Raw genomic sequence first — 24,222 nt, forward strand, 5'->3', positions numbered from 1 at the left:
ATCCAATCCAATCCAGATCATTCGTGAATCGAACCATTCTGCCGTTCGAAGTCGACCCATTCTGTGACTCGACGCCACGTAAGTCTCTTTAACAGATCGCTACATGGATCATCATTTGCGTGACCACCATTATATCAGGATTAGGGTTCGCGATCCCGAGCCGTTTTTACAATCCCGAAATCTCAGGTTTTCGTGCAGGACTGTATCCACCTGCATATCCACGCAATCACAAATTCCGATACAACACGCGTTTCCTGCCATCACTGAGGAACACTCTAGCGAAAGAAAGAAAAAAAAATAGAAAAAGACCTGCTCACGGGGCGAACGTTTCATCGCGTATTATATCGAACGTTCAGACCGTGCTGGAATATCGACTTTGCGTTGGAATGCGTCTCTTCTTGGGCGTCTGCTACGGAATATCCTGTGGCATGAGCCCCAGGCTATTTCCCATCGTCAGCAGTGCATGAGAAGACATGACGTTCAGCACTTGTACACGTATATATACTTACGTGGCGGGTGAGAGCAACACAGGGGTGGCATCCAATGCATTGATCCGTAGACGAAAGCGTGCTGGGCGAACGCAATGCATCCTGGACAGGTCCTGGTCGCACGTCACAGCAAACGTCAAGGCACACGTGACCTTAAAGATGGCGGCGCCCGCGATCGGCGGCCAAACCGTTTGTAAACAATGCGGTTGTTGTTTCTGGACGACGTTTTGGATGTTTTTCGATCACAGTAATTATTTTTATCCGATAATCTCGCAATAAAACGCGCAGTCTTACACATAAAGCCTCGTATTGTTGTTAACTTCCAAAGACGTGATGACGACCGCGCGTTAAGACTTACCGAGCCAATGCGATGTACTTAAACTAAGGTGAAATGGGCTACCATGCTGCGGAAGAAGCACCACATAGTTTACGCTTGCAAAATACGGTCATCTCTTGGTGTTATGACGGCGAAAATATGTCGGTAAGCGGCAAAACGACATGTAAACAAAGTCACATGACCTCAAAATGACGTTTTCTATGACGTGCGACCAGGACAAGATGGCAGTTTTGCCAAAAGCACCCGCTTGAGGGTAGTTACAACAATGGCGGGTTTGTGTCACCCCTGTGGAGAGCAATTACGTTTTACGGGTCTTTCGCTGGAGTATTCTTAGGAGTGTCGCCTGTATGAGTTACGTGGAATCGTGCGCTTTGCTCTTTCTCTCCTTTTTATTCATCGACAGTAATGCCCAGTTCCTACTTGTTGACGCTCGACGCGGCATCACGGCGCGAATGTCACCATTCCGTCGCACGTCGAGAGAGAGCGCGTTTTAACCCGGCAATAATCGCGGCGTGGTCTGTCTGCAGCCACAACGCGGCGCGCTTGCGCGGTGAGTGAAGGAGAGTGGGTGAGGAGAGAGTGAGTGAGGAGAGAGAGTAGTGGGTGAGGAGAGTGAGTGAGGAGAGGGAAGGAGAAGACGCTTCGTGTTCTCACTCTTCTCACTGCAGTGAGCTTGCCGTTATGCCTCGTGATTGACGAGACTCTTCGGTATATTTTTATTTTATTTATTTTTTTATTTTTGTTCAAGAGCAAGGGACACTCTTATCACTTTTGTCAGTCATGCTGATGTCAGTCACGACGAAATTGCGAAATAGTACCGCTTCTGTGATCAATGTTTCTTGACGTTCCCGTCCACAGACATAGACGGCGCGGGATGTGTTGTGACAGCAGGAACAGCATCCTTGTCTATGCGATCTGTGGATGTGTAAGTTACTTCTCTGTTCGAAATCCTAGATGCTATATGTTTTGTGTAAATCCGTTTCAGAAACATGTTATACTAAGAGACGTGACATAATTTCAACACAACGCTTTTCTATAGTCTGAAATGGAAGCATGCGGATGACCCCCATTTCGCAAAGGAGATCATTGCCATTGTCGTCGAACGGATGATCCGCGTGTGGTGCAGAGTTTCAGCAAAGTATTTCTGAATTTTTAATTTCTGAATTTTTAAGCAAAGTATTTCGCCGTCGAGATTACCACTTATACGGCCAACGTCGAAAAATTTGCCCAATGATGTATGTCGCTCTCGAAAATCACTCAAGTTTTATGATTTCACGTTCCTTGCATATAGTATCGAAAAATACAAGCTCTATACAGGGTGTTGGTGTTTATTTTCATCCTTTACAGAATTTTTATTTATAAAAAAGCTGAGAGCAGCACAGATGTCGTCTTTGCAGTTGAGTTAAACGACAAGGCGGTCACCCTCTCGAAGAAAGTATGTAACTGGAAAACTAATTACCCAAAACCTATTAACTCATTAATTAGGTGATTTCGGCCAAAAGTGAGATAGCACAATGAAAGACTATTCTCGTTGAAAGTCATTCCAGGTGCTGCTCTGCCTGCCAGAGAAACCGCTTTCCGGCACAGATAAGCCTCCGTCGGGGTAGGTGATGCACTCTTGTGGCGCGCTTTTTCGATTTCGGCTCATTTGCATACCCGAAATTCGGCGATGGATAGTTCACGGCAATGAGCACTTTTTAAAAGATAGAATGTCTTTCAATGCGGATGCTCTCCCGTTCTGCTATCTCGCTTTTCCCCAAAATTCGCTAATTAACGAGCTAATTAGCGGATTTATTTAATTAGTCATCTTGTAGTTACATACTCTCTTCCAGAGGCTGTCCGCCTGGCCGTAAAACTCAATTGCAAAAACGACATCTGTGCTGCTATCATAGTTTTTGTTTTATAAAAATACTGTAAAGGATAAAAAATAAACACACTGTATATTCTATGCCGTGTCGGCGACGTATACGTACTTCGCTCTTTTGTCGACTTGTCGGGAAATGATCGTCGTTTGGAAATGAATCCTGAACGCCATGGGACAATAGAAAGTGCGCATCATATGCTGTGAAATTGTTAGTTAATTTGTTGTAAGAATACTGGGGGCCTGCATGACGCTTCGCTTGGATACCGAGTTTTTTTTTTTTTTTTTTTTTTTTTTCATGGTGCCACTGACTTTGACGATCAGGCATTGTCGAATTGCGAGTGAGGGTGGAACACCGAGTGATCTGGAATCGATGTCTAGTGCTGTAAAGGCTGCAAAAGTATGTAAAAGTAAACGAAAAGAAGCGCTACAATGAATTTCACTTAGCGATTAGTTCGACTTGATGAAACTCTTTCGTCGTAAATTACATTTTTTTGTGATTCTTCTTGAACTTGAAATACGCGGGAAAGTGACAATTTGAAATTTCGCGAAAATTACTGCTCTTCCAGTATTTCATAATGGACGGAAATATTTAGAAAACACACAGACGAATGCCGAATTGTGACGCCATTTGCGCTGCATTGTCTGTTACGATGTCTGTTTGTTACACTTTCTGTTTATTACGATACCCGTTTATTGCGAATCACCACAACCTTACTGCCGACTTGCTGCTTAACTGCTGACGTTACCCCTTCTATAAAGAGTGCCACATCATCCATACGCTTCTTGTATTCCCACATTGGGACGCATTAAGTTTATCAGGTTACTCTATCTTATCATCTCTATGTTTCATAGTGCTTACATTTGCCTTGCAGCTTTATTACGGACTTGTGGTCTATTTGATCGTGAAGGCTGAAGACGGTAACTTTTCCAATATACCACCCTCTTGAAGAGATGGTAGCTGAGGCCGCTGTTCCTGTACGGTGGAATGCCGGGCTTCGCCCGATAGATATCATAGGTTATATGCAGGGTTTCGTCGGTGGGTTATACGGCCGCGGCCGGACATCCTCTGGAAGATATTACGTAGCCAACGGGCGACTAATCAGGGGACTTCCAGGCAAAAGTGAGATAGCACAATGGGAAGTGGTCTGTTGTTAGTAACCATTCCATTCTTACGAATCAAATTGAGTAATTGAGAAAATGGGCCGAAACCTCGTGGATGATATAACTGCAGTCTAGGGAACTACACTCACTTCACCACATAGCACTCTCCTAGCCAACCATCACCCCGAATGACAACGTTCTCGCCTTAGATTTGTTGAAAACGGGAGGAGGAGCTTATTTTGTGCCGTGCATAATGACACAAAATAGGCTTCTCCTCCCGTTTTCAGCAAATCAGGGGCGAGAACTTTGTCATTCGGGATGATGGTTGGCTACGAGCGTGCTATGTGGTGAAGTTCATTTCTAAGAGTGTAGAAAATAAGCTGTCATTACTCTCCCATTTATACCCTAGTCAGACGGCAAAGCTAAGTCCGTTAGCAGAAGGGCCGTTACTCCACCTGTTTTCCAACCACCATTTCGAATGACATCTTTCTCTAACCTGATTGGTTGAAAACAGGAGGCGTGCGCCTTTTTTGTGGCCATTATGAGCGGCGTAAATGTCACAAAAAAGGTAAAACGCCTCCCATTTTTAACAAACCAGGGCAGAGAACGATGTCAATCGAAATGATGGTTGGACTACACACTCTTAAAAGTGAACTTCACCGCGTAGCACGCTCCTAGCCAACCATTATCTCGAATGATATCGTTATCTGCCCTGATTTGTTGAAAACACGGGGCGTACGCCTTTTCTGTGAAAATTATGAACAGCATAAGTGTCACAGAAATGGCGTACGCCCCCGTGTTTTCAACAAATCAGGGCAGATAACGATATCATTCGAGATAATGGTTGGCTAAGAGCGTGCTATGCGGTGAAATTCATTTTTAAGAGTGTAGGGTATTACTCTTTTCTTTCTCTCTCTCTTGGAGTACCTCTGCACCAGCAGACAAATTTTCGAGGAGTAACCCTGCGAGGAAACCTGCAGTGTGTAAAAGACTCAAAAAAAGAAAGAGGGGCTCAGGAGAAAAAAAAAAATTGTTGGGTCCCCACTACGGTGGAGATTGATGTTCTGAGGCCGGAACGCAGAAGGAACGGCAACACCACACAACCTTCAAGTGTCCAGGAACAATGAAAGAAGGGTTTTGAGGGTTGGGTTCCGAGTGCGGTTCTAGAGGTGGTGCTGTTTTCCATGTCGAGATTTTGCTCATGCTTCCATGTGAACTGTTCTCCATTCTAGAGTTTCAGTATAAAATTATCTGGTACATGAACATCGCCTCTGTCGGATTCTCATTACTCTTGTATCTCATCCTGGCCCTGGCAATGGTTACTGTGAGTTCTCTTCTGCTTACTTTTCTTATTCGTTTTTACGTATTATTTTTTACTACAGTTCACCGGGGCGGTGCATACCGTAGCATACCTGCACTGTCCCTTCTTACTGGTGCCACTGTAGTTCTTATACGAACATGAAAGCTATGAAGAATACAGGTCATGACTTCAATTGCAACAGGAAGGTTAACCAATGTAGAATTCCCGGAGTTTGGATTTGCTCGAAAAAAAATTCCGGAGAACATACGCCGGAAAACTTGATAATCATTCCCAAAAACTCCAGATTTTCGGTTTTCCAGTACCCCATAACCCGACGACTAATTTGAAGCGGGTTCGTCTCTTTTTGTGTCGAAATTGCCTCAGGTTGCGGGTTAGCATCCCCGGAGTCAAGAAAATGTGGATCTCTGACGCCAAATCCACTGCACAACAGTATTTCACTTAACCATTCCCGGAGCATCCGTTGTAGCACGTGTCACATCATCCTTGCCTGAGCATTGGAATCGATGAACATGGTATTCCATATACTATAGTTACCGGTATGGTGACTCTACCCGATAGAATAGGCCCCAGTTATTATCAAAACCACAAAAACAGTTGTTGCTGTTGTTTTGACATGAGGGCATTTGGAGGTCACTTCGGCCATTGTACAAGTCTACTTCGAAAATGCATAGGGCTTTCCTTTTTTCTGTGAATCACGCTTCCCGTCCTTCTCGGAGTGAACAACAAGGCAGAGGTGACATAGAAATTGGCTTCTTGAAAACGCTTAGGAAGGCGCATTGGAAAACTCATAGGCTTTCCTTTCCTTTTTTCTGTGAATCACGCTTCCCATCTTTCTCGAAGTAGACTTGAAGGCAGACGTGACATAGAAATTGGCATTTTGGAAATGCATGGGAAAACTCACTGGAAAATGCATAGAGCTTTCCTTCTTTTCTGTGAATAATGCTTCCTGTCCGTCTCGAAGTATAGACAAGAGGGCAGAGGTGACATGGAAATTGGCTTCGTGAAAACACATAGGATGACGCATTCGAAAACGCACATGGCTTTCCTTTCTTTTTTGTTTTTCTGAATTCCGCCCTTCTCGAAGTGGACAAGAGGGCAGAGATCACAAAAATTGGCTTCTTGAAAACTCATAGGAAAACTCATAGTGCATCCCTTTCCTTTTTTCTGTGAATCATGCTTCCAGTTCTGCGTTTACATGGGCGCGAACGTCGAATCGAAGTCCCCAGTCGACTGATCGGGAGCGTCAACCCTACCCGGTTTGCATGGCAACTAGATAAGGCGCCTTAGCGCTCCCGAAATTCAGTCGACCTTACTGGCCAGCAGCAGCGCCGCCACGTCGTTAAAATGTTATCTCGGAAGTAAATATATTTTATTTTCGCAGTATATTTATTTACGAAGTGTCTTACGAAGTGTTATAACGCATCTTACAGGCTTTTCGCGGAGTCTCCTCTGCCATTTTTCGTTCCACAGTCTGAAACAGGGCTTGATTCCACTGCCGCTTCGAATCCAGCTGCGATGCTATGTCTAATTCCCGAATAATGGACAACATTAATTTAGTGCTTTCGTCGGTCCATGCGCATCGTGATGGGTTCGAAGGAGTAGCGGGAACATCGCTTGCTTCCGTCGCCTTGTTTGCTTTCCTCCGAGAATCCGGAATTTCACGGGCAATATGGGAAGAGCTCGCTCATGACGTAACGGACACCGATCGCCAGCTCGACTGAGCCGGTTTTCATGGCAAAAGGGAAGTCGACCATTGTCGACTGAACTACCCCAGACAGACCTCCCTCCTCTGCGTCGACATCCCTTTTCAGTCGATAGTCCGGTGTCGACCTATCTGGCTAGGTCGACCTTCGTCGCCTTCGTGTAAACGCGCCTATAGATAGAATGGCATAGATGCAGGCTAGCTGGTGGATAACCTTCATGATAGGCAAGTCTGAGCGATGGGCAGGACACGTAAGCAACACAACACGAAGGCTCGAATTTGAGCTTTCGTGCTGTGTTGTTTTGTTTGTTTGCCCATCGCTCAGGCTTGTCTATCATGATGCTCGCCGTCCTTCCCGAAGTGGGCAAGAGGGTAGAAGTGACATAGAAATTGGCTCCTTGAAAACGCATTGGAAAACGCATAGGGTTTTCCTTTCCTTTTTCTGTGAATCATGCATATCGCTCTCTTCGAGGTGGACAATAGGGCGCAGGTGGCATAGAAATTGACTTCTTGAAAACGGAGATAGTTTTTGCAACGCGGACAGTAAAACGGGAACGCAAACGAAAGCTGCCTTACGGTAACGTCAAGGGACCTAATAACGTCGCTACGTGATAGTAATTACGAATATCGTTCTCTACATGTTCTGCCGGATCAGAATAGGCCTTCTAAGAAGGCTGCCTTTCGTAATTATAGCCCTTTTCTCCGACTTTCGGTTTGTCGTTAAGTGATAAAAAATAAACGACGTCAAATAGACCCCTTTTCGTCGGGGGATGTTTTTCGAAATCCTCCACCCAAACTCCGAACGTGCCAAAGACCCGCAACACTGGGTATGTGCTATGCTTGTACTGGATTTCACCGGGAAACCCATACAAGTGTGTTGTGATCAATAAATTACCTACGAAAAGAAAAACAGTAATAATGGCCTGTAAGGTGTGGAAGATACCTAGACAAGTCAGCGTCTAGACAGTATAGACAGAAAGTCTGACACTGATGCGCCAAACAACTCTACGTGAGGCTTTTACAAACTATACAGGGTGTCCCAGAAAACGTGTCATTGAATTATAATAAAAAAACTACACAACCTAGAGTCATGCGGTCAACGGCATTTGTTCTTACTGGGTTTTTGCCACCTCCTCATGTGAATGTCGTGTAACGTAAGTTTAATTATGTAAATTTTTGCGAACTGAACTCGGAAATTTGCCTAGTAAATGTCACTTTTTTACCCCACCAATGTGAAGGGCGTGTCTAATTTACTCAAATTATAATTGACAGGGATATTCAGGAGCTATCCCATGGGAAAAAATAGCCGAACATCATGCTCTACGGAGGTCGTACAGAATAGCGCACGATGAATTTTTCAGCGCAATCTTTGTCAGTCCGACGAAAGGAGGTTGGAAACCCAGTCCACCCCAGCATCGCAAAAAGAGATAACGCAGGCATGGCTTATCACGTCCGACTTTCGCTGGGATAATGCTTTCCCTCTCCCAATTTTAAGAACTGTTACTTTTTCTACTATCACTCTTTGGGCTGGCTTCGGAACCTCCTTTCGTCGCACTGCGAGCGATTGCGCTCAAAAAGACATCGCGCGTTATGGTCCGGCGCTCCAAAAACCATGATATTCGGCTATTTTTTCCGATGGGATAGCTCGTGAATATCACTGTCAATTATCATGAATTGGAGTGAATTCGGCACGCTCTTCATATTGGTGGGGTAAAAAAGTGACCTTCCCTTGGCAAATTTCTGAGTTCAGTTCGCAAATATTTGCATAATTAAACTTGGGGTACATGACATTAACTTTACAAGGTGGCAAAAACCTAATAAGAACAAATGCCGTTGACCGCATGATTCTAGGTGGCGTAGTTTCTTTATTATAATTCAATGACACGTTTTCTGGGACACCCTGTATACTGTTGTGCAAACTTGTCAGAAAGCTTTTGCTGACGCTGCACATATGGAGGAAGCGTAATTGCTCAAGAAGTGCGCGTTCGAAAAGTCATCGGTGAAGGCGGTGGCTTACAGACGGACGGCAACTGCGCGCGTAAGAATTCGAACGTGGCCCTTGTACGATATCTTTGAATAGTGCGTCTCATACTAGGAACCTGCAGTCTCCTAGATATAAAATGGCTGTCCGTCATGCCCTGTGATTGCTTACTGTCGGTACATGTTCTTCTTCAGGTCAATAAACAACTGCTGGGAATCTTCATCACTTACCTGGAGATAAGCGTCGGATTAATGATCTTGTTTGTCATTTCGGACGTCATTCTGGTTTGTCAACGTTGACTCTTGCTTTTTGCACGTAGCCTAACCTCCAAAATACACCGAAATAAATCACAAATGGCTATGAGCATCAACAGTCTCAAGACAGCAAATGCGTCATGCTGCCGTTGAGGTCTCGCTCAAAGTACCTATGTAGGCTGTCCCCACAACACCCTTATGGTAGTGTGCAGATTCTGGACACATCATTGGTTCTGGTCTCTAAGAATTTCCGAGATAAACAATGCACACTTATTCAGGTTTACACAGGCTTCCGGTGCGGTACCAGGAGCGAGCATGCGCATAAGGTTTCTGAAGGTACTATTGCGGAAACATGGCTCCGTACTAGGGGTATACCGTGCCTCCTATACCTCGTGAATTAACTCTGACAGGTCCACCCCGACCGCAATTCTGAGGACGTCTGTGATTGACATAGAGGCGGTCGAATCACCCGTCCGAGTCAGAATGCTATACCGCCTGCTTCAAACTAAACCGCTTTCCGGAGGACAAAAGTTCACGGAACACGCGAGCGGCGTACTTTTTCTTCGGTGCGACACCCTAGCGGCCACCGGAAGCGGGGGAGTTCACTGTTTCGGAGGGGTGGTAGCGTGCGCTGTTAGCGAGATACAGTGGTAGTTCCGGTGTCTCTTGGGGGCTCGGGTGTGTCTGGGAAGTGGGAGCTACCGCTGTGTGTCGCTAGTAGCGCACCCTTCCACCCCTCCGAAACAGTGAACTCACCCGCTTCCGGCGGCCGCTAGGGTGTCGCACCGACGAAAAAGTACGCCGCTCGCGTGTTCTGTGAACTTTTGTCCCAACCTGTACGTAGAGGACGCTTGCGTGCTTTCAAATCAGACACTTCAAAATATTCCCGTTAACAAAAAGTAGGTTTCCCGTCTTTCTGTCGTCCAGCCTGTTCTCGTGTGTCCTATTCTCAAGGCGAGAACTACGTACATTCCCCGCTTCCAGAGATATGTCTCTGTGCCAGCAGCTCTTATGTCGTCTACTGCTGTAGTAGTGCTGTAGTCATAGTGTAGTGTAGTGCTGCTCTTGGATGTGGGACATTGCCTTCTGCACGTTCAACTGTAAAGGGTCTGTGAGTAATAACTAGGGTTTGTGGTTTTCGGCATTTATTTTCGACCCAATTCGGGGGGTGTTTATCGGCATTTATATGGGGGACCATAAATCGGATTTTTTCGGCATCTATATTCCGCCCAAAAAATAAATGCCCGAATACGGGCATCTATTTATTTCGCATGAAGGAAAGCCTATTTTGCGCGCGAAGTAACAACGAACCGAAAAGAAGTGAATCGATTCATGGTTTCATTAACAATGTCTTTTATTGCCTGTGCCAAACCAGCAAACAAGGAGACTACCTCTTGTTGTAATAGATGCAAGCGTACATCATCATGCTCGCATCTGTCATAGCGGCTCGCTCCTTGCGATTAATAACACGCAGTTTAGAGAACGCGCGCTCAACATTAGCGCTAGAAACAGGAATAGCCAGTATGCTTAAGGCGCACTGCGATAACAAAGGCCATGTGCTGGAACGGGCCGTCCAAAACTGAATAGGAGATATATCCACCTGAGGGGCAGGGCATACAGCATATTCGAAAAACTCGCGCTTTATATCATCCATACGAGATTCATCTCGTAGAACAAATAAGAATAAGTCCTCATACAGTGAAGTGCCTCGAAGTGCCTTGAAGTGCCTCACGAACGGAAACAAAGGTCACTCCAAGTCGTAACTGGAAGGGAGTAGTTAGAGTAAGTACAAAGAACACAAAAATGAACTAGAAGGCTAGGGCAGGGATGAGCGATCGGCTTTTGAAACCGTGTGGGAGCTCCATACACTCGTGATCTCTTTTTAACCGGACAACAACAGACCACAAAGGTTCTGAATGGTAAATTCACTAAAGGTGGTGTGTCACTAAGTACGTGTGCTGCCAAAAGGCGGTCAGGGACCGCACAACAGAGCTGAGGTCAGGGCACAGCCCGAAGATAATACCACGCTCGAGAAATAGTCGACAACGGGAGATTCCAAGGGGATTTCCCTTTGCGGTTCCAGGAATGGCAGCTGTCAAGATACGAGAAATTCGGATTTTTTCGGAATATTCCGAATCTGAAAAAAATCATTCGGGGGGTGTTTTCCGGCATTTTTCGGAAAATGCCGAAAACCACGAACCCTAGTAATAACATGTTTTTGAGATGACGTCATCATGTCTCATAATGTTCCTCTTTCGTTTTACAGGGAATAAAAGTGCCTACGAAAGGTGAAAAACGAATGGTAATGAGCGAGTTAACATTTTGAGCTGTATAGAAATTTTGTCGCGTCAAACGTTCTGGAACCACCAAATGGGCCAATGACAAGCGCCCCTTGTGCTATAGCTTATCGTCTTCCGGGAAGTAGGGGTGCCTGTAAGTAACAAATATCGTTAAATGAAATCCCTCTAATATTGCTATGCTTTGTAATTCTGATGGAACAATTAAAGGGACATGGCTATTATCATTTCGCTATAGCGGACACAGGAACAGGATATCTATACCCAGCCGTTTTCCAGCCATCCTCACACCCAGCACTTTTGCAGCCAGCAAAAGCCAGAGAGGAGGAAAGCGATAACAGGGAGGAAGCACGCTTTCCTTCTCTCTGGCTTGGGCGGTAAACAGTTTTCAACACGTGCACCCGACTAGACGGCCCTGCGCTTTCAGTATGGTGGCGTCCACGAGAAGACAGTGTATAGTCACTTTTTGTGTATTTTGCGTTATTCAAGATGCAGGTATTGCTAAGTAACTCAGTGTTTCGTCGCATTTCACACCGATTATCGCTGAGACATAGCACGGATATCACCAAGGTAGATCACTATAGTCACGAGTCTCTGCAACTTTATGTCGATCATAGCTCGTAGAGGCCAAGTTAATAGTCTACTTTAACGTTTCTAAGGCGTTCGATTAATGTACCACGACATCCTATTCAGTAAGTTACAATTCCATGGCATGTGTCCTGCCCTCTTGAAATTTCCTGAGTCGTGCTTACGTAACCGTTCCTGCTCTGTAACAATTAACGGTGCTTATTCCAAACCGTGTCTACCAACATCACGAGTTCCCCATGGCTCCAAAGTCAATTAGAGCCCATTTGGAGCTCCGATGCTCCTTGGGCCACTCCTTTTCAACGTTTTTGTCGCCGATTTCGTTATGTGTATCCAACATTCCAACTTGCTACAGTATGTCGATGTGAAATTTTAGTATATAGTCTCATCCCCACTGGATTGCGCCTTGCTAGAAAGGGACATCGACAATGTTATCCACTGGTGTCTCACGAACAACTTCGCCAAGACCAAGGTGGTGTCTTTCTCTCGGAAAACCAACATAATCGGTTATAACTATAGTTTCAGAATCAATGTCGTCTTCCGCGCTAACTTGGTTCGTGACCTTGTCGAATTCGATTCGAAATTATACTTCAGTGATCATGCTGCTCTCGTACGCTCCTCTGGCATTGTGCACGCTAGGATTCCTGACGTATACAAATGCGTGATATTCCCAAATCCAGATGTTTGCCTATATATGAGGTCTATGTTAGTCTCGCCTGCGCATCCTTAATATGGAACTATCTTAGTCACACTGACTCTCACCGCCTAGAAGCTGTCCAAACAATTGCAACATTTTGCAACAATTAACATTTTGCGATATCTGCATTTCGGTCACGTCCTGGAACTCCAGTCGTTACAATTATGAACAACTATACTCCGCCACGTTGCTCGCATTTCCTTTTCTACTCATAGCGACATTAATGATGCCACTTTCTTATGCAAGTGCATTCATGCTTAAATTGACTGCCCACAATTACTAGGTTCTCTGCATTTTGCTATTGCACGTGTGTCCTTACGGAAGCGTTCCTACATCTTTTTACCCGAATGTTGAAATGCAGACCCATTCTCGCGAGGCAAGACCCTCATACCCCCCCCCCCCCCCCCGCCGCCCATATTTCGGCGGACAGCGCGGAGACGCCAATTTTAAAACAGAAACAAACAAACGTGATTGGTGGATTGAAGATTCGATTCGTCGTTCTGAGCACTGGGATTCGAATTCGCGAATCTCGAATCCTTTCCTAGGATCCACGGATTCGGTTGTCCTATTTCTGGTGTATAGTATTCTCTTTGCATGATATCCTGTTTGCTTTCTGAGGAACAGCCTTGTACGTATAGTTAGGGTAATCAATCAAAGCGTAGATGGTCTAAAGGGCCATAACGCTCGTAGTCGCAAGCTAAGCACAAAGCCACGTTCATTATCTTCAGGCCAATCCCTTTGTATATACTTGCTTTGTGTGCTGAACATGTTTGCATTGCCCAGACTAATTACTTTGCATGTTACGATGCATGGATCATATATCTACAAAAACAGTAATGTTCTCATTGCAGGGCCTGATGGGAAAGCATGGTTTACGTGACGCGGTAAGTGTAAATTGTTCACGATCCAGAGACGCTTGGTCCAATTCGATGAATCTGAAACTTGTCCAAGCAAGAAACATAATGCTAAACAGAATCGTTTCATGCATATTTACCTGACGCGCGCGAGTAGACTGCTGGACACGGTACACACTCCGGCGCATTCCTTCCTCAGAGTGACACGCTAGTAGCGAATAGCACCGTGCGGACTTGAAATCAGGTGGCTGGGTTACACAGGCACGTGTCTAAAGGGTCGTACGGTCCCATTCGCTGCTAGCGTGTCACTCCCAGGAAGGAATGCGCCGCACTCTTAGAAATGAACTTCACCGCATAGCACGCTCCTAGCCAACCATCATCTCGAATGATACCATTGTATGCCCTGACTTGTTGAAAGCGGGAGGCGTACGCCTTTTCGGTGACAATTCTGAACAGCATAAGTGTCACAAAGAAGGCGTACGCCTCCCGTTCTCAACGAATCACGGCAGATAACGATATCATTCGAGATGATGGTTGGCTAGGAGCGTGCTATGCGGTGAAGTTCATTTCTAAGAGTGCGAAGTGTGTTCCGTATACACAGCGGTCATGAGAAAGCTGTTTTAGTACCAACGCGAAGGTGCTCAGCATGACCAACCTTTCCAAACATTTTGTCCAGTTGTTGAAGCATAGTGATCACAGAAAACTAGGTACGCAGCTAATAAGAACACGCGTAGGGCAGGACTTCAAGACGCTCTTTCTTAGGTTGAACCCGACTACAGCTCTTGGGTTTGTGGTTTTCGGCACTTTCTTTCAAGATCATTCGGGGGGCGCTTATTGGCATTTACATCGTTCACTAAAACTCGGATTCTTTCGGCAGCTATGTTCCGCCCCGAAAATAAATGCCCGAATGCGGGCGTCTATTCAATTCCCCAGGAATGTCTTTGCTGGCCTGACCCTGTTTTAACGGACCTGAGGAACGAAAAGTAGGGTGAGTCTAAGCCGATATTGGAGGGGTGTAGCCAGGGGAGTACAAAACTAGAAGGCTAGGAAGTCAGAAATCGGCTTTTAGAATTATTCGGCAATTCGGAACATTCCCCTGCGATAACAGACCTCCACCCACAACCAGGTTATCCTTCTATAAGTGCTGAAGCACAACGACATAGGGGCACTGACCGAAGATTGGTACGTCGTACGCTATCGGCTGAGCGTACGTAAGGGATAGCATGGTGGTTCTGTGCACTGTGCGAAGCTCTGTCTATGTCTTGCGCATGCGCAGTACCACCAACGCTATCCCCTACGTACGCAAAGGCGATAGTGTACGATCTACTAAAACTCTCTTTAAATGCGAGGCTCGATCTACGGTCCACAAGTGGGGCATTCTAACGGGGATTTCCCTTTCCCATTCAGAGGATCGCAGCTGATATGGTACTGCGTATTCGAATTTTTTCGGACTGTTCCGAATTTGAGAAAAAAAAAGAGAAGGAGAGAGAGAGAGAAGTCATTCGGGTGGTGTTTTCGACACTCTTCGGCAAATGCCGAAAACCAAAAGTCCTACGACGTAAACAACGATAGCGGAGGCTCGTTACATTTAGGGACCACCAAGGACATGTAGCAGCCTCAAATCGCACACGATCGAACCCCGGCGTCAGCGCCTTTTTTCGTGAGTTGTTTGATTTTATAGTTATAGTTATTGATTGTTGTTGTTGTTGTTGTTATATTTTTTGTTGTTGTTCGTTGTTTGTTATATTGTTGTTGATATATAGTTGTTGATTTTATATAGCGACATTCTCACGGAATATTCTAGTGGAAGAAAAAGCGAAAACACTGCTCACAGAGCCGAAGTTCCTCCCCCGTGTTATGTTGAGCATTCACACGATGCGGAATATCGGGAGTGGCGTACTGCGCATTTAGCAGACGACACTTATAGCAGACGACAGCGTCCGCGTGTTTTCCTGTCGTCTGCTACGAAATATATTGCGGCTGTGTGGCAAGATATTCCCCACGGTTAGCAGTGTACATGAAGACCCGACGTTGAACGCTCGCGCTCATGTGACGGCGGGAAAGCTATGACACTTTTCTGTCCTTGCTCTGTCCTTGCAAGGGATGTAGAAGTAGTTGTAAGCTGGCTCAGGCCACCGTTGAGTGTTGTCTTCCCGCGTGCAGTAAGCCGCTGTTGACGAGTAAACGGACATTCGTGTTACAGGCCGGGCTTCCAGACAACCAATACCCTCTCGTAAGTCACGTGACATCGCTTTGTGTAGTATACGGTGCAATTAATTTTTATGTTTCAATAATGAATTACGAAAGAGAAATTGTCTGTTTTCCTCATTAACCTTTGCTCTCAACCCCTCAGTTCGATAAATACGTATTGGGTTCGTTTCCTCCTCCGTGTTACTCTAAAGGTACTGTAAAGCAGCAGGCAATCTGTTAATATTGGCAGAGACATTTGAAAGCTTGTTCTGAAAGAACACATCCACATTGCAAATTTTACATGCAACAGAAAACTCTAAACATTTTTAATAACGACCGAAATTGCAGTGAAACGACGCGGGGCAACGTGGGAATAGACCTCTGTACCCAAGAAACGTTTGGTAGACAGAGTGAAACCGAAAGACGCCGGAATGGGAGGGCTGTGTTCCACGAATGGACACTTCTTCGCTGCGTCCTATAAACCTCTACCCGAGAAACGTCATCATATGACGTTGGTAGGCAGACCGAAACCAAAACAGATCGGAAGGGGAAAGTTGGGTTCCACGAATGGGCAATTGTTCACTGAAAGAAAGTAGGACCGAAGGTCGCGTCCCTTTCAGAGACCATCGTAATCCCTTCAAGACCGTGGCTTTCGGGCGCGACCTTGTGCGCCACTAGCTTTGAACGTATAGTTCAACTCTACCAAACTCGTGGCGCTGTCGAACATTATGACGTCATTTGTTTACAAAAAAGGTAAAGGTCTATTGAAAGAAAAGTAGGACAGGAGGTCACGTCCCTTTCAGGGACCATCATGATCCCCTCAACACTTTCAGGCGCGACCTTGTTAGCGAGCGTAGTTCAGCTCTACCAAATTGGTGGCGCTCTCGAACATTATGACGTTATTTGTTTACAAACCTTGAGAGGTTTATACAATCGCCAATTCGTCGTGATGATAGTAGCGCTCCACAGATGTCGCTGTACGCTCCCGTTGTTTTTGGCGTGTTTATGCTCGCCGCGCCCTACTAGGCAGGAAGTGCGCAGTTCGTCTCGGGTCTTAGACACAGGGTTGCCCGTACAATTTTTGATCAGAATTTTCTATAATAAAACTACCAGGGTGGATTTAAACGAAACTTGTGTGGCGTTTGTATACTGAGCACCAAGGCTGCCAAATAAGCCAACAGTGTAAAATAAGGAATATGCCTGCTGTTTTACAGTGCCTTTAACGGAGTCAAAACAAGGCCATTGGAACCTACGGCCTCGTTTGCATTCTGGTTCTGGTTCTGCAGCGAATGGACGACAAATATGGCAGCGTGAAGCCGGCCTTGTACTGATCATAGCCATGGTGAAAAGGGTATCTACACTCTAAGAAAAAAGGGTGTGAAGAGGTGGTAATTTCTAAAGTTACCACCTAGATCAACATAGCGCCAACATAATAAAGGGTGTAAAAGTGTGGTAGAAGCTATTATCATATATCCAAATTGCTACAAAAGGGCGTACGCCCCCATCGCTCACCGAATCAGAAGTGGTAACTCTTATCACTCGTGGCAGAGAGTGAGGTAGCAGGTAGAATTTTGCAACCTTTCAGGCACAACATATGCGACAAATATTACGTCCTAAAAGGTATAACTGCTCCACCCTTTTTTCTGATAGTGTACAGTGGCCATCTTCGGTGCCCTATATCTATATTGCCCTTGCAACCGGACGGTGTGTTTTCATGGCGCGGAACTTCTTCACGCACATTTTGTATAAACCTCGTTGCCATGATCGGCTGTAACAGCGAGACAGGCGTAAGATCCTGACAGCATATCTCTCGCCACGTGTATGATCATACACGTTCATGTAGCGATTATTGGCAATAGTAAGGCTCCGCTCTCCGTGTCGTCTGTTTGTATCATTTCTCATTCATCTACACTTGTCTATTTAAAATTATCAGTAATTTACCTCATGGCATACTTGTAGCCTACAGTAGACGATTTTACAAAGCGCACGGCACAAAGCGGCATAAGAAATTACTGCTCCGTCGTCCTGCTTCGTCCTGCGTCGTCGTCTGCTGCGCACACCAGAATGTTGTTGTTCTTCTACCTCCATCTCTGGCAGTCTGGCAATCCTCTATCCCACGGGTCCTTGCGTGCCATAGGTGGCGCTTGCTTTAAAAGAAAAGTTTTAGGGCGAGGGCAGTACTATGGGGGTTTGAAACGTGCTATGGGCACGCTTTCGCTTGTCACATCCTACAGTTGGAAATACGACTATTCAAGCCCTACACTCTAAAAACTGAACTTCACCGCATAGCACGCTCTGCGCCAACCATTGCAACGTATGATAGGGTTTTCGCTCCTGATTCGAAGACAGAGGGGGGCGTACGCCTTTTTGTGTCAATTTGGATATATGATAATTGACACAAAAAGGTGTACGTCTCCCTCTCTCCTCGAATCAGAAGCGATAATCCTATCATTCGTCGCAATGGTTGGCGCAGGACGTGCTATGCGGTGAAGTTCAGTTTTTAGAGTGTATGGTGACGTGTTTACTGAAAAGGGTATATCGCTGACATATTTGGCGCGTCATTTGAAATGGAAGTAGCGCTTGGTGTGTGTCCATAAGCGCCAAGTTGCACTTCGAAACATGTTAACTGTCCGCTATCTTTGTAGCTTGTGCAGTTTGAAGATGGCCCCCTGCTGAAAGGTGTAAGTCTTTTGTCCTGATTCGCAGGAAAAAATGTTACAAAATGTTTAGTCACAGTTTTGGCTGGCACGGCTGGTCCATTCTCGCTAGCTGATCATTGTGTAAGGCGAACCAATTTCTAGCACACTTAAAGCTGTGACCGTTCTTTTTTCTTTTTCTTTTTCTTTTTTTTTTGCACCGTGACGACCGTTGCGTGACCGTTCAATATGCCCTTTGCCCGCATAGAATTTAGTAAAGCGGAAAGAAATGCTTAAAGTGAATTGTAATATTTACGGTACATGTTCACCCCCCCCCCCCCCCCTCCGCTTACGTTGCCTCGGTAATCAAACGAGTGGGCCACAAATTGGCCAACGAAACAACGCATGCGTCGATCCAACGCCACCTGGCGGCGATTTCAAGTTGTCGTTTGGGGCCAACTGTTTCTTTTATTTATTTATTTTTTGCCAGGCTGTTCTCGCCAGTTTTGCCAGATTTGCCTTTTTGTTTGTTTGTTTTTTTCGGGGCGCTCTCCGAGTGACAGGAATTTCCCAGCTTGCACTTTTCCCGCCAGGCGTCGAAGCGATTGTGCAGCGGATTGTCAAACTATATCCGGTGTCGTCACATCCGCATCGCGAGGGTTGCGAGGACACTCACTGGTTCGCACGCCGAAGTTGACATTAATCAGCAGACGACCCGAAAACGACTGACCGAGATGCCCCTAGCGGGATCCAAGCGACTAATACCAGTAGTTTCCTGGCACTCCATTTGCGACCTAGCAATTTTTGAACGCTACGCCGCGTTGCCATGAGATGACCACCCGAATTCGCCACAAGTAAAAAGTGTGACCACTTCAACCCATCACTCTTAAAAATGAACTTCACCGCATAGCACGCTCCCAGCCAACCATCATCTCGAATGATATCGTTCTCGCCTGTGATTTGTTGAAAACGGGGGGCGTACGCCTTTTTTGTGACAATTATGAACAGCATAAGTGTCACAAAAAAGGCGTACGCCCCCTGTTTTCAACAAATCAGGGCAGATAACGATATCATTCGAGATGATGGTTGGCTGGGAGCGTGCTATGCGGAGAAGCTCGTTTTTAAGAGTGATGACGTGGCCGTTTGCCCGCCAATAACAACGTCGTTTCGGTGGCCGTTGCCATGCAGCAGACGAGCCCCTACGCTCTTAAAAATGAACTTCGCCACATAGCACGCTCCTAGCCAACCACCATCCCGAATGACAACGTTCTCGCCCTAGATTTGTTGAAAACGGGAGGAGGAGCCTATTTTGTGCCGTGCATAATGGGCACAAAATAGGCTCCTCCTCCCGTTTTCAACAAATCAGGGGCGATAACGTTGTCATTCGGGATGGTGTTTGGCTAGGAGCGTGCTATGTGGTGAAGTTCATTTTTAAGAGTGTATCAGCCGCGTGGGCAGTCACTCGTTGCAGCCATGCGTCCAAAGAATGCGATGATGCATTAAGTAGGCTTTATCTAATCTAGGTGGCGCTGGGCGAGCGCATGGTTAGCGCCACCCATTGTTCACGAAAGACGAAAGAAAGCATGACCTCCAAGCGTCACCAGCAATTACTAGAGTTTTATAGTAGACCATTTTTGTATCCCCGGTACCGTACCCGCTATGCCGTTGACCTCATGGCGCATGCCCGACGCTAAAACGTCGACAGCGTCCGTCTTGCGAACCGTGATAGCGTTTCTGCTTAGCGTACCGTGTACCGTAGCAGGACGTTGCAAAGTGATTTACTAAAACTCACTACTAGGTGACCCCACAGCCACCGCAACAATAACTGACTTGTAGACTCGTAGGTATCCATCCTGAACGAAACGAAGCATTTTGAACCAGACTTGGATCTGCGGCGCAGACACGTAAGTTCCTGGAGTTATATCACACTGCGCATGTGGACTAAACAACGTATCATGTGTGTGGAACTGATCCGCCTCCCTGGCTTCAGCCCCAGCTTTAACGAGAGTAGAGTCTAATGACGAATTCGATTGATCGATCTGAGCTTTTTCTGCTTTTTTTTTCTCGGCGAAATGCGCCTGTTTATTGGTAGTTCAAGATGACTTTTTCTCAGAGATATGGAAGTTACCACACGAAAGGGAATCGTTACCAGTTAAGTTGATGTGAAAAATAAAACGTCTAACTACGATACTAAGTACTCAAAATGAAGTTCCTAAGCTAACTTGGAGTGAGTTACTCGTTGCATAATATGCAGTTTTTAGTTTTTACCTTTATATAATCAATTCTCATAATGGCATTGCAGGCATTGAACGCTTACGTTCCATGAGGTGACCTCTACGCATATTTAGAACAGCACCGCGACAATACAATACTCGTCGATACGATGAACCTGTCTCCGCAATGTACGGCCAAAACAGATTTTGTAGCGGTCAACGCGCAACAACAAGGCGCCGTGCACGTACCGACCGGCCTGCATGTTGCTGTCGTCTCATTAGGGAGGGAGGACACAGCTAGCGATATTTGCAGACAAGATAGTTAAAAGTTACGGAGAAAGTAGCCTATAGTTTCTATATCCGGTTACCCTTAACGCTGCTTTTTCTTGCACTTCCATGAAACCTCCTCTGTCACTGCTTCAGTTTTTCGCGAAGCACAGGATCGGCAAGCGTGAAGCCCACCCACGAAGACCATCGATTATGGCGATCATGCTGTTTGTTCCCATCCCCAACGCCGTATTGGGCCGCTAGTATTTGCGGCAATCTGTACATGTCGCATGGGCCATGGGTTCTTGTAAAGGTGGTATTCATTATGATCATCATTCCATGCGTCCAAATTATGAGCTTCGAAATACGCGTACCGTATAGCTGTCGTCTGCTACCGCCCTTTGCCCTCTTGTGCAATTAGGGTTAGGATCCAGCGATCCCCCCCCCCCCCCCTGGCCGATGCATAGCGCCACAAGCGGATCGCACGGACGAGATTCTGCACTGGGGTTGCTGATTATAAGACGTGGCCGTTTGCCAGATGCGAGCGAGGACTTCCACCAGGCCTTTGGATAAAACGAGCTTCTTGGGGCGGGGTTGGTTGAACGAGGCTCACGGGTGGATTCCGAATGATTGGACCTTTGCGGTTGAACTCGAGGCTCCGGAGAGGATTCGGGTACTCGATACTGGTCGGCCAATCAAATTCGTCATTACAACTTACGCGATGCCGTGTTGAGTGCATTATCGTGTATTATATGTAGTGCATCTCGCCCTCCTGTTTCATGTGCAGCGTCGCGCGGACAAAGGGAAAGGCAAAGTGGAAGAGACAACTGAAAGTGGGGTGAGTGCTACACAAAATGCTCATTTAAAGCAGAGATGCTATACCACGTTACACACCTCGGCGGGTATTTCAAAGGAAGGCCTGGCCCTCAGAATGCGTCCCATGCGGGTCGGATGCGGATGCCAAAAATCTCATCCGCGCAGGGCTTTATAGTGTAGGCTGCGACAAAATCAGGAAAAAGGTTCTGTGTAAACAAGCCGTAATGAACAATACATGCGGGTGCGGTGCTGCCAGGCCTTGAAAGCGCAACTTGGGTTCTTCGAGATTTCTTGAAAGGAGAAAGTCACTGAAAAGGTTAGCCAGCTGTAGGACTCGAACCCACATCTTCTGGATCACCGGTCCAGCCAATTGAGCAAAGCTAACGCGACTCTCCAATGACTTCCAAAGGTGCGTCATTTGAAGGAACAAGCACATACACTCACTCACTCACCTCCTTTCACTTTTACATGTTTTCTCACTCGCGCACACATTCACACGACGGGGCGACGCAAGCGGCATCTGTTGAACATGATGGGAATTGATGTTTTGAGGCTGGAGTGCACGTCGAGGACACATACCTACAAAGCCTCAAGGCTTCAAGGCTTTGTATGTATTTGCTCTTCCTACGTGACGTGACGCTTCCTACACTCTTAAAAATGAACTTCACCGCATAGCAGGCTCGTAGCCAACCATCATCTCGAATGATATCGTTATCTGCCCTGATTTGTTGAAAACGTGAGGCGTACGCCTTTTTTGTGACACTTATGCTGTTCATAATTGTCACAGAAAAGGCGTACGCCTCACGTTTTGAACAAATCAGGGCAGATAACGATATCATTCGAGATTATGGTTGGCTACGAGCGTGCTATGCGGTGAAGTTCATTTTTAAGAGTGTACGAGCCTCAGAACCTCAATTCCTCATGTTCGAGATTTCTTACATCGCAAAAGAATATTTTCGAATATTGTAGGTAAAATTTTGTACAGTGTTTCTACGTCATGGAGCAGTATTGCTCACCTGACATCCTCTTTGGCGTGCACTGAAGACTTCTCTCCCTCGCATGACTCCCTTGTGGAGATGCTACGCCCCTGAGCATCCAATCGGTTACGGATACGTTCGCCAGTCTCACACTCTTAAAAATGAACTTCACCGCATAGCACGCTCCTAGCCAACCATCATCTCGAATGATATCGTTATCTGCCCTGATTTGTTGAAAACGGGAGGCGTACGCCTTTTTGTGACACTTATGCTGTTCATAATTGTCACAAAAAAGGCGTACGCTTCCCGTTTTCAACAAATCACGGCAGATAACGATATCATTCGAGATGATGGTTGGCTAGGAGCGTGCTATGCGGTGAAGTTCATTTTTAAGAGTGCAAAACAGGCAATGATCATGGCGGGTCATATAGACAGGTCAAATAGGCGAGGGTCATATTCACTGTATCCACATAGTGACGCATGTAAATCTCTTTCAGATTTTCGGCCTCAAAGTTACATTTCTCTCACATGTAATCGAACTTTGTGTGGACGTAAGACTCTCTCGTTAATTTTTGAGCTATTCAACGTGAACGAGTACTTGCATACCTATGGCATGGTCATAACAGGCGGTACCGTAGCATTCTTATAAGCTCACATGGGGAGGGAAAATGATTTGCTTTTGCCTTGGCATCTTCGCCATGACCTCACACTGACCCTTTTTTTGCTACCATTCCTTTCTACACTCTTAAAAATGAACTTCACCGCATGGCACGCTCCTAGTCAACTATCATCTCGAATGATATCGTTATCTGCCCTGATTTGTTGAAATCCGAGCCGATAACGATATCATTCAAGATAACGGTTGGCTAGGAGCGCGTTATGCGGTGAAGTTCACTTTTAAGCGAGCAACCACTGGTTCCTCCTTATATGACCATTGCTGTGCATGACGCTCATTTGTCATAAATAACAAACATAAATGGTACAATGTACGAATAAATGTACTACTGCTCGCCTTTCAGATATTCTTGGTCTGGAGAATGAGTTCATATTATGACACCATGGAGTGAGGCGACTGATCATCTGCGTCCATTGAGAATTAAATTGCTTTTATGCCTACACTAGGCTTTTGGTCATTACTTCGATGTTAGTGTACTGTCACGTGCATGTCCAATGTTTCACATAGTCTACGAGCACAAGAGGCATGGCGGAACGGACAGAAAACTCGCCCGAAAGTGAAAATCATACCACCGGCTGTGTTGCAGAGGTGGGGAAATTACTTTTCTTCCACACGAGTATGCGCCAAATCCCTCCATAAACGAAGATACCAACAACAATATGCAACTCATTCATTACTCCCCACCTTTGCTCCTTCCTGACGTCCTCCCTCACCACGTCTGAACAGCATATAGTCTGCCAGGAAGCTTTGGGTTTTTCCGGGCTTACACCATAGCAAGCGATTAATGCCTTGCTCAGAAACTCACTAGGTTTTTAGCCATCCATTTTAGTCAGCCATCTGAATAAATCATGGTGTTTTTAAGCACTATAACCGTGTACTCGCACGAGGGACATCCCCGGAGAATACTGTACAGACATGTAGTGGAAGGAAAAGTAAAATGCTGCTTACATGAGCTCTGCTGCGTCT

At 46.0% G+C, this 24,222-nt stretch overlaps 1 protein-coding gene across 3 annotated transcripts; it reads left to right on the forward strand.

Annotated features, from left to right (window-relative positions):
- LOC135397609 (uncharacterized) lies at positions 1-23,696 on the forward strand. Of its 3 annotated transcripts, XM_064629227.1 has the most exons (13): positions 1-78; positions 1,684-1,750; positions 3,562-3,607; positions 5,023-5,114; positions 8,989-9,078; positions 11,315-11,350; positions 13,479-13,511; positions 15,685-15,714; positions 18,317-18,352; positions 20,152-20,211; positions 21,575-21,625; positions 23,078-23,131; positions 23,600-23,696. In XM_064629227.1, exons 2-13 carry the CDS (start codon positions 1,700-1,702, stop codon positions 23,645-23,647), a joined length of 627 nt encoding a protein of 208 aa, XP_064485297.1. In that variant the 5' UTR covers positions 1-78; positions 1,684-1,699; the 3' UTR covers positions 23,648-23,696. The 3 variants fall into 3 exon arrangements, with proteins under 3 accessions (XP_064485297.1, XP_064485299.1, XP_064485300.1); XM_064629229.1 differs by lacking the exon at positions 23,078-23,131; XM_064629230.1 differs by lacking the exon at positions 8,989-9,078.
- Positions 23,697-24,222: the final 526 nt, after the last annotated feature.

Source organism: Ornithodoros turicata, chromosome 6 (genome assembly GCF_037126465.1).
Source record: "Ornithodoros turicata isolate Travis chromosome 6, ASM3712646v1, whole genome shotgun sequence".
NCBI lineage: Eukaryota > Metazoa > Arthropoda > Arachnida > Ixodida > Argasidae > Ornithodoros > Ornithodoros turicata.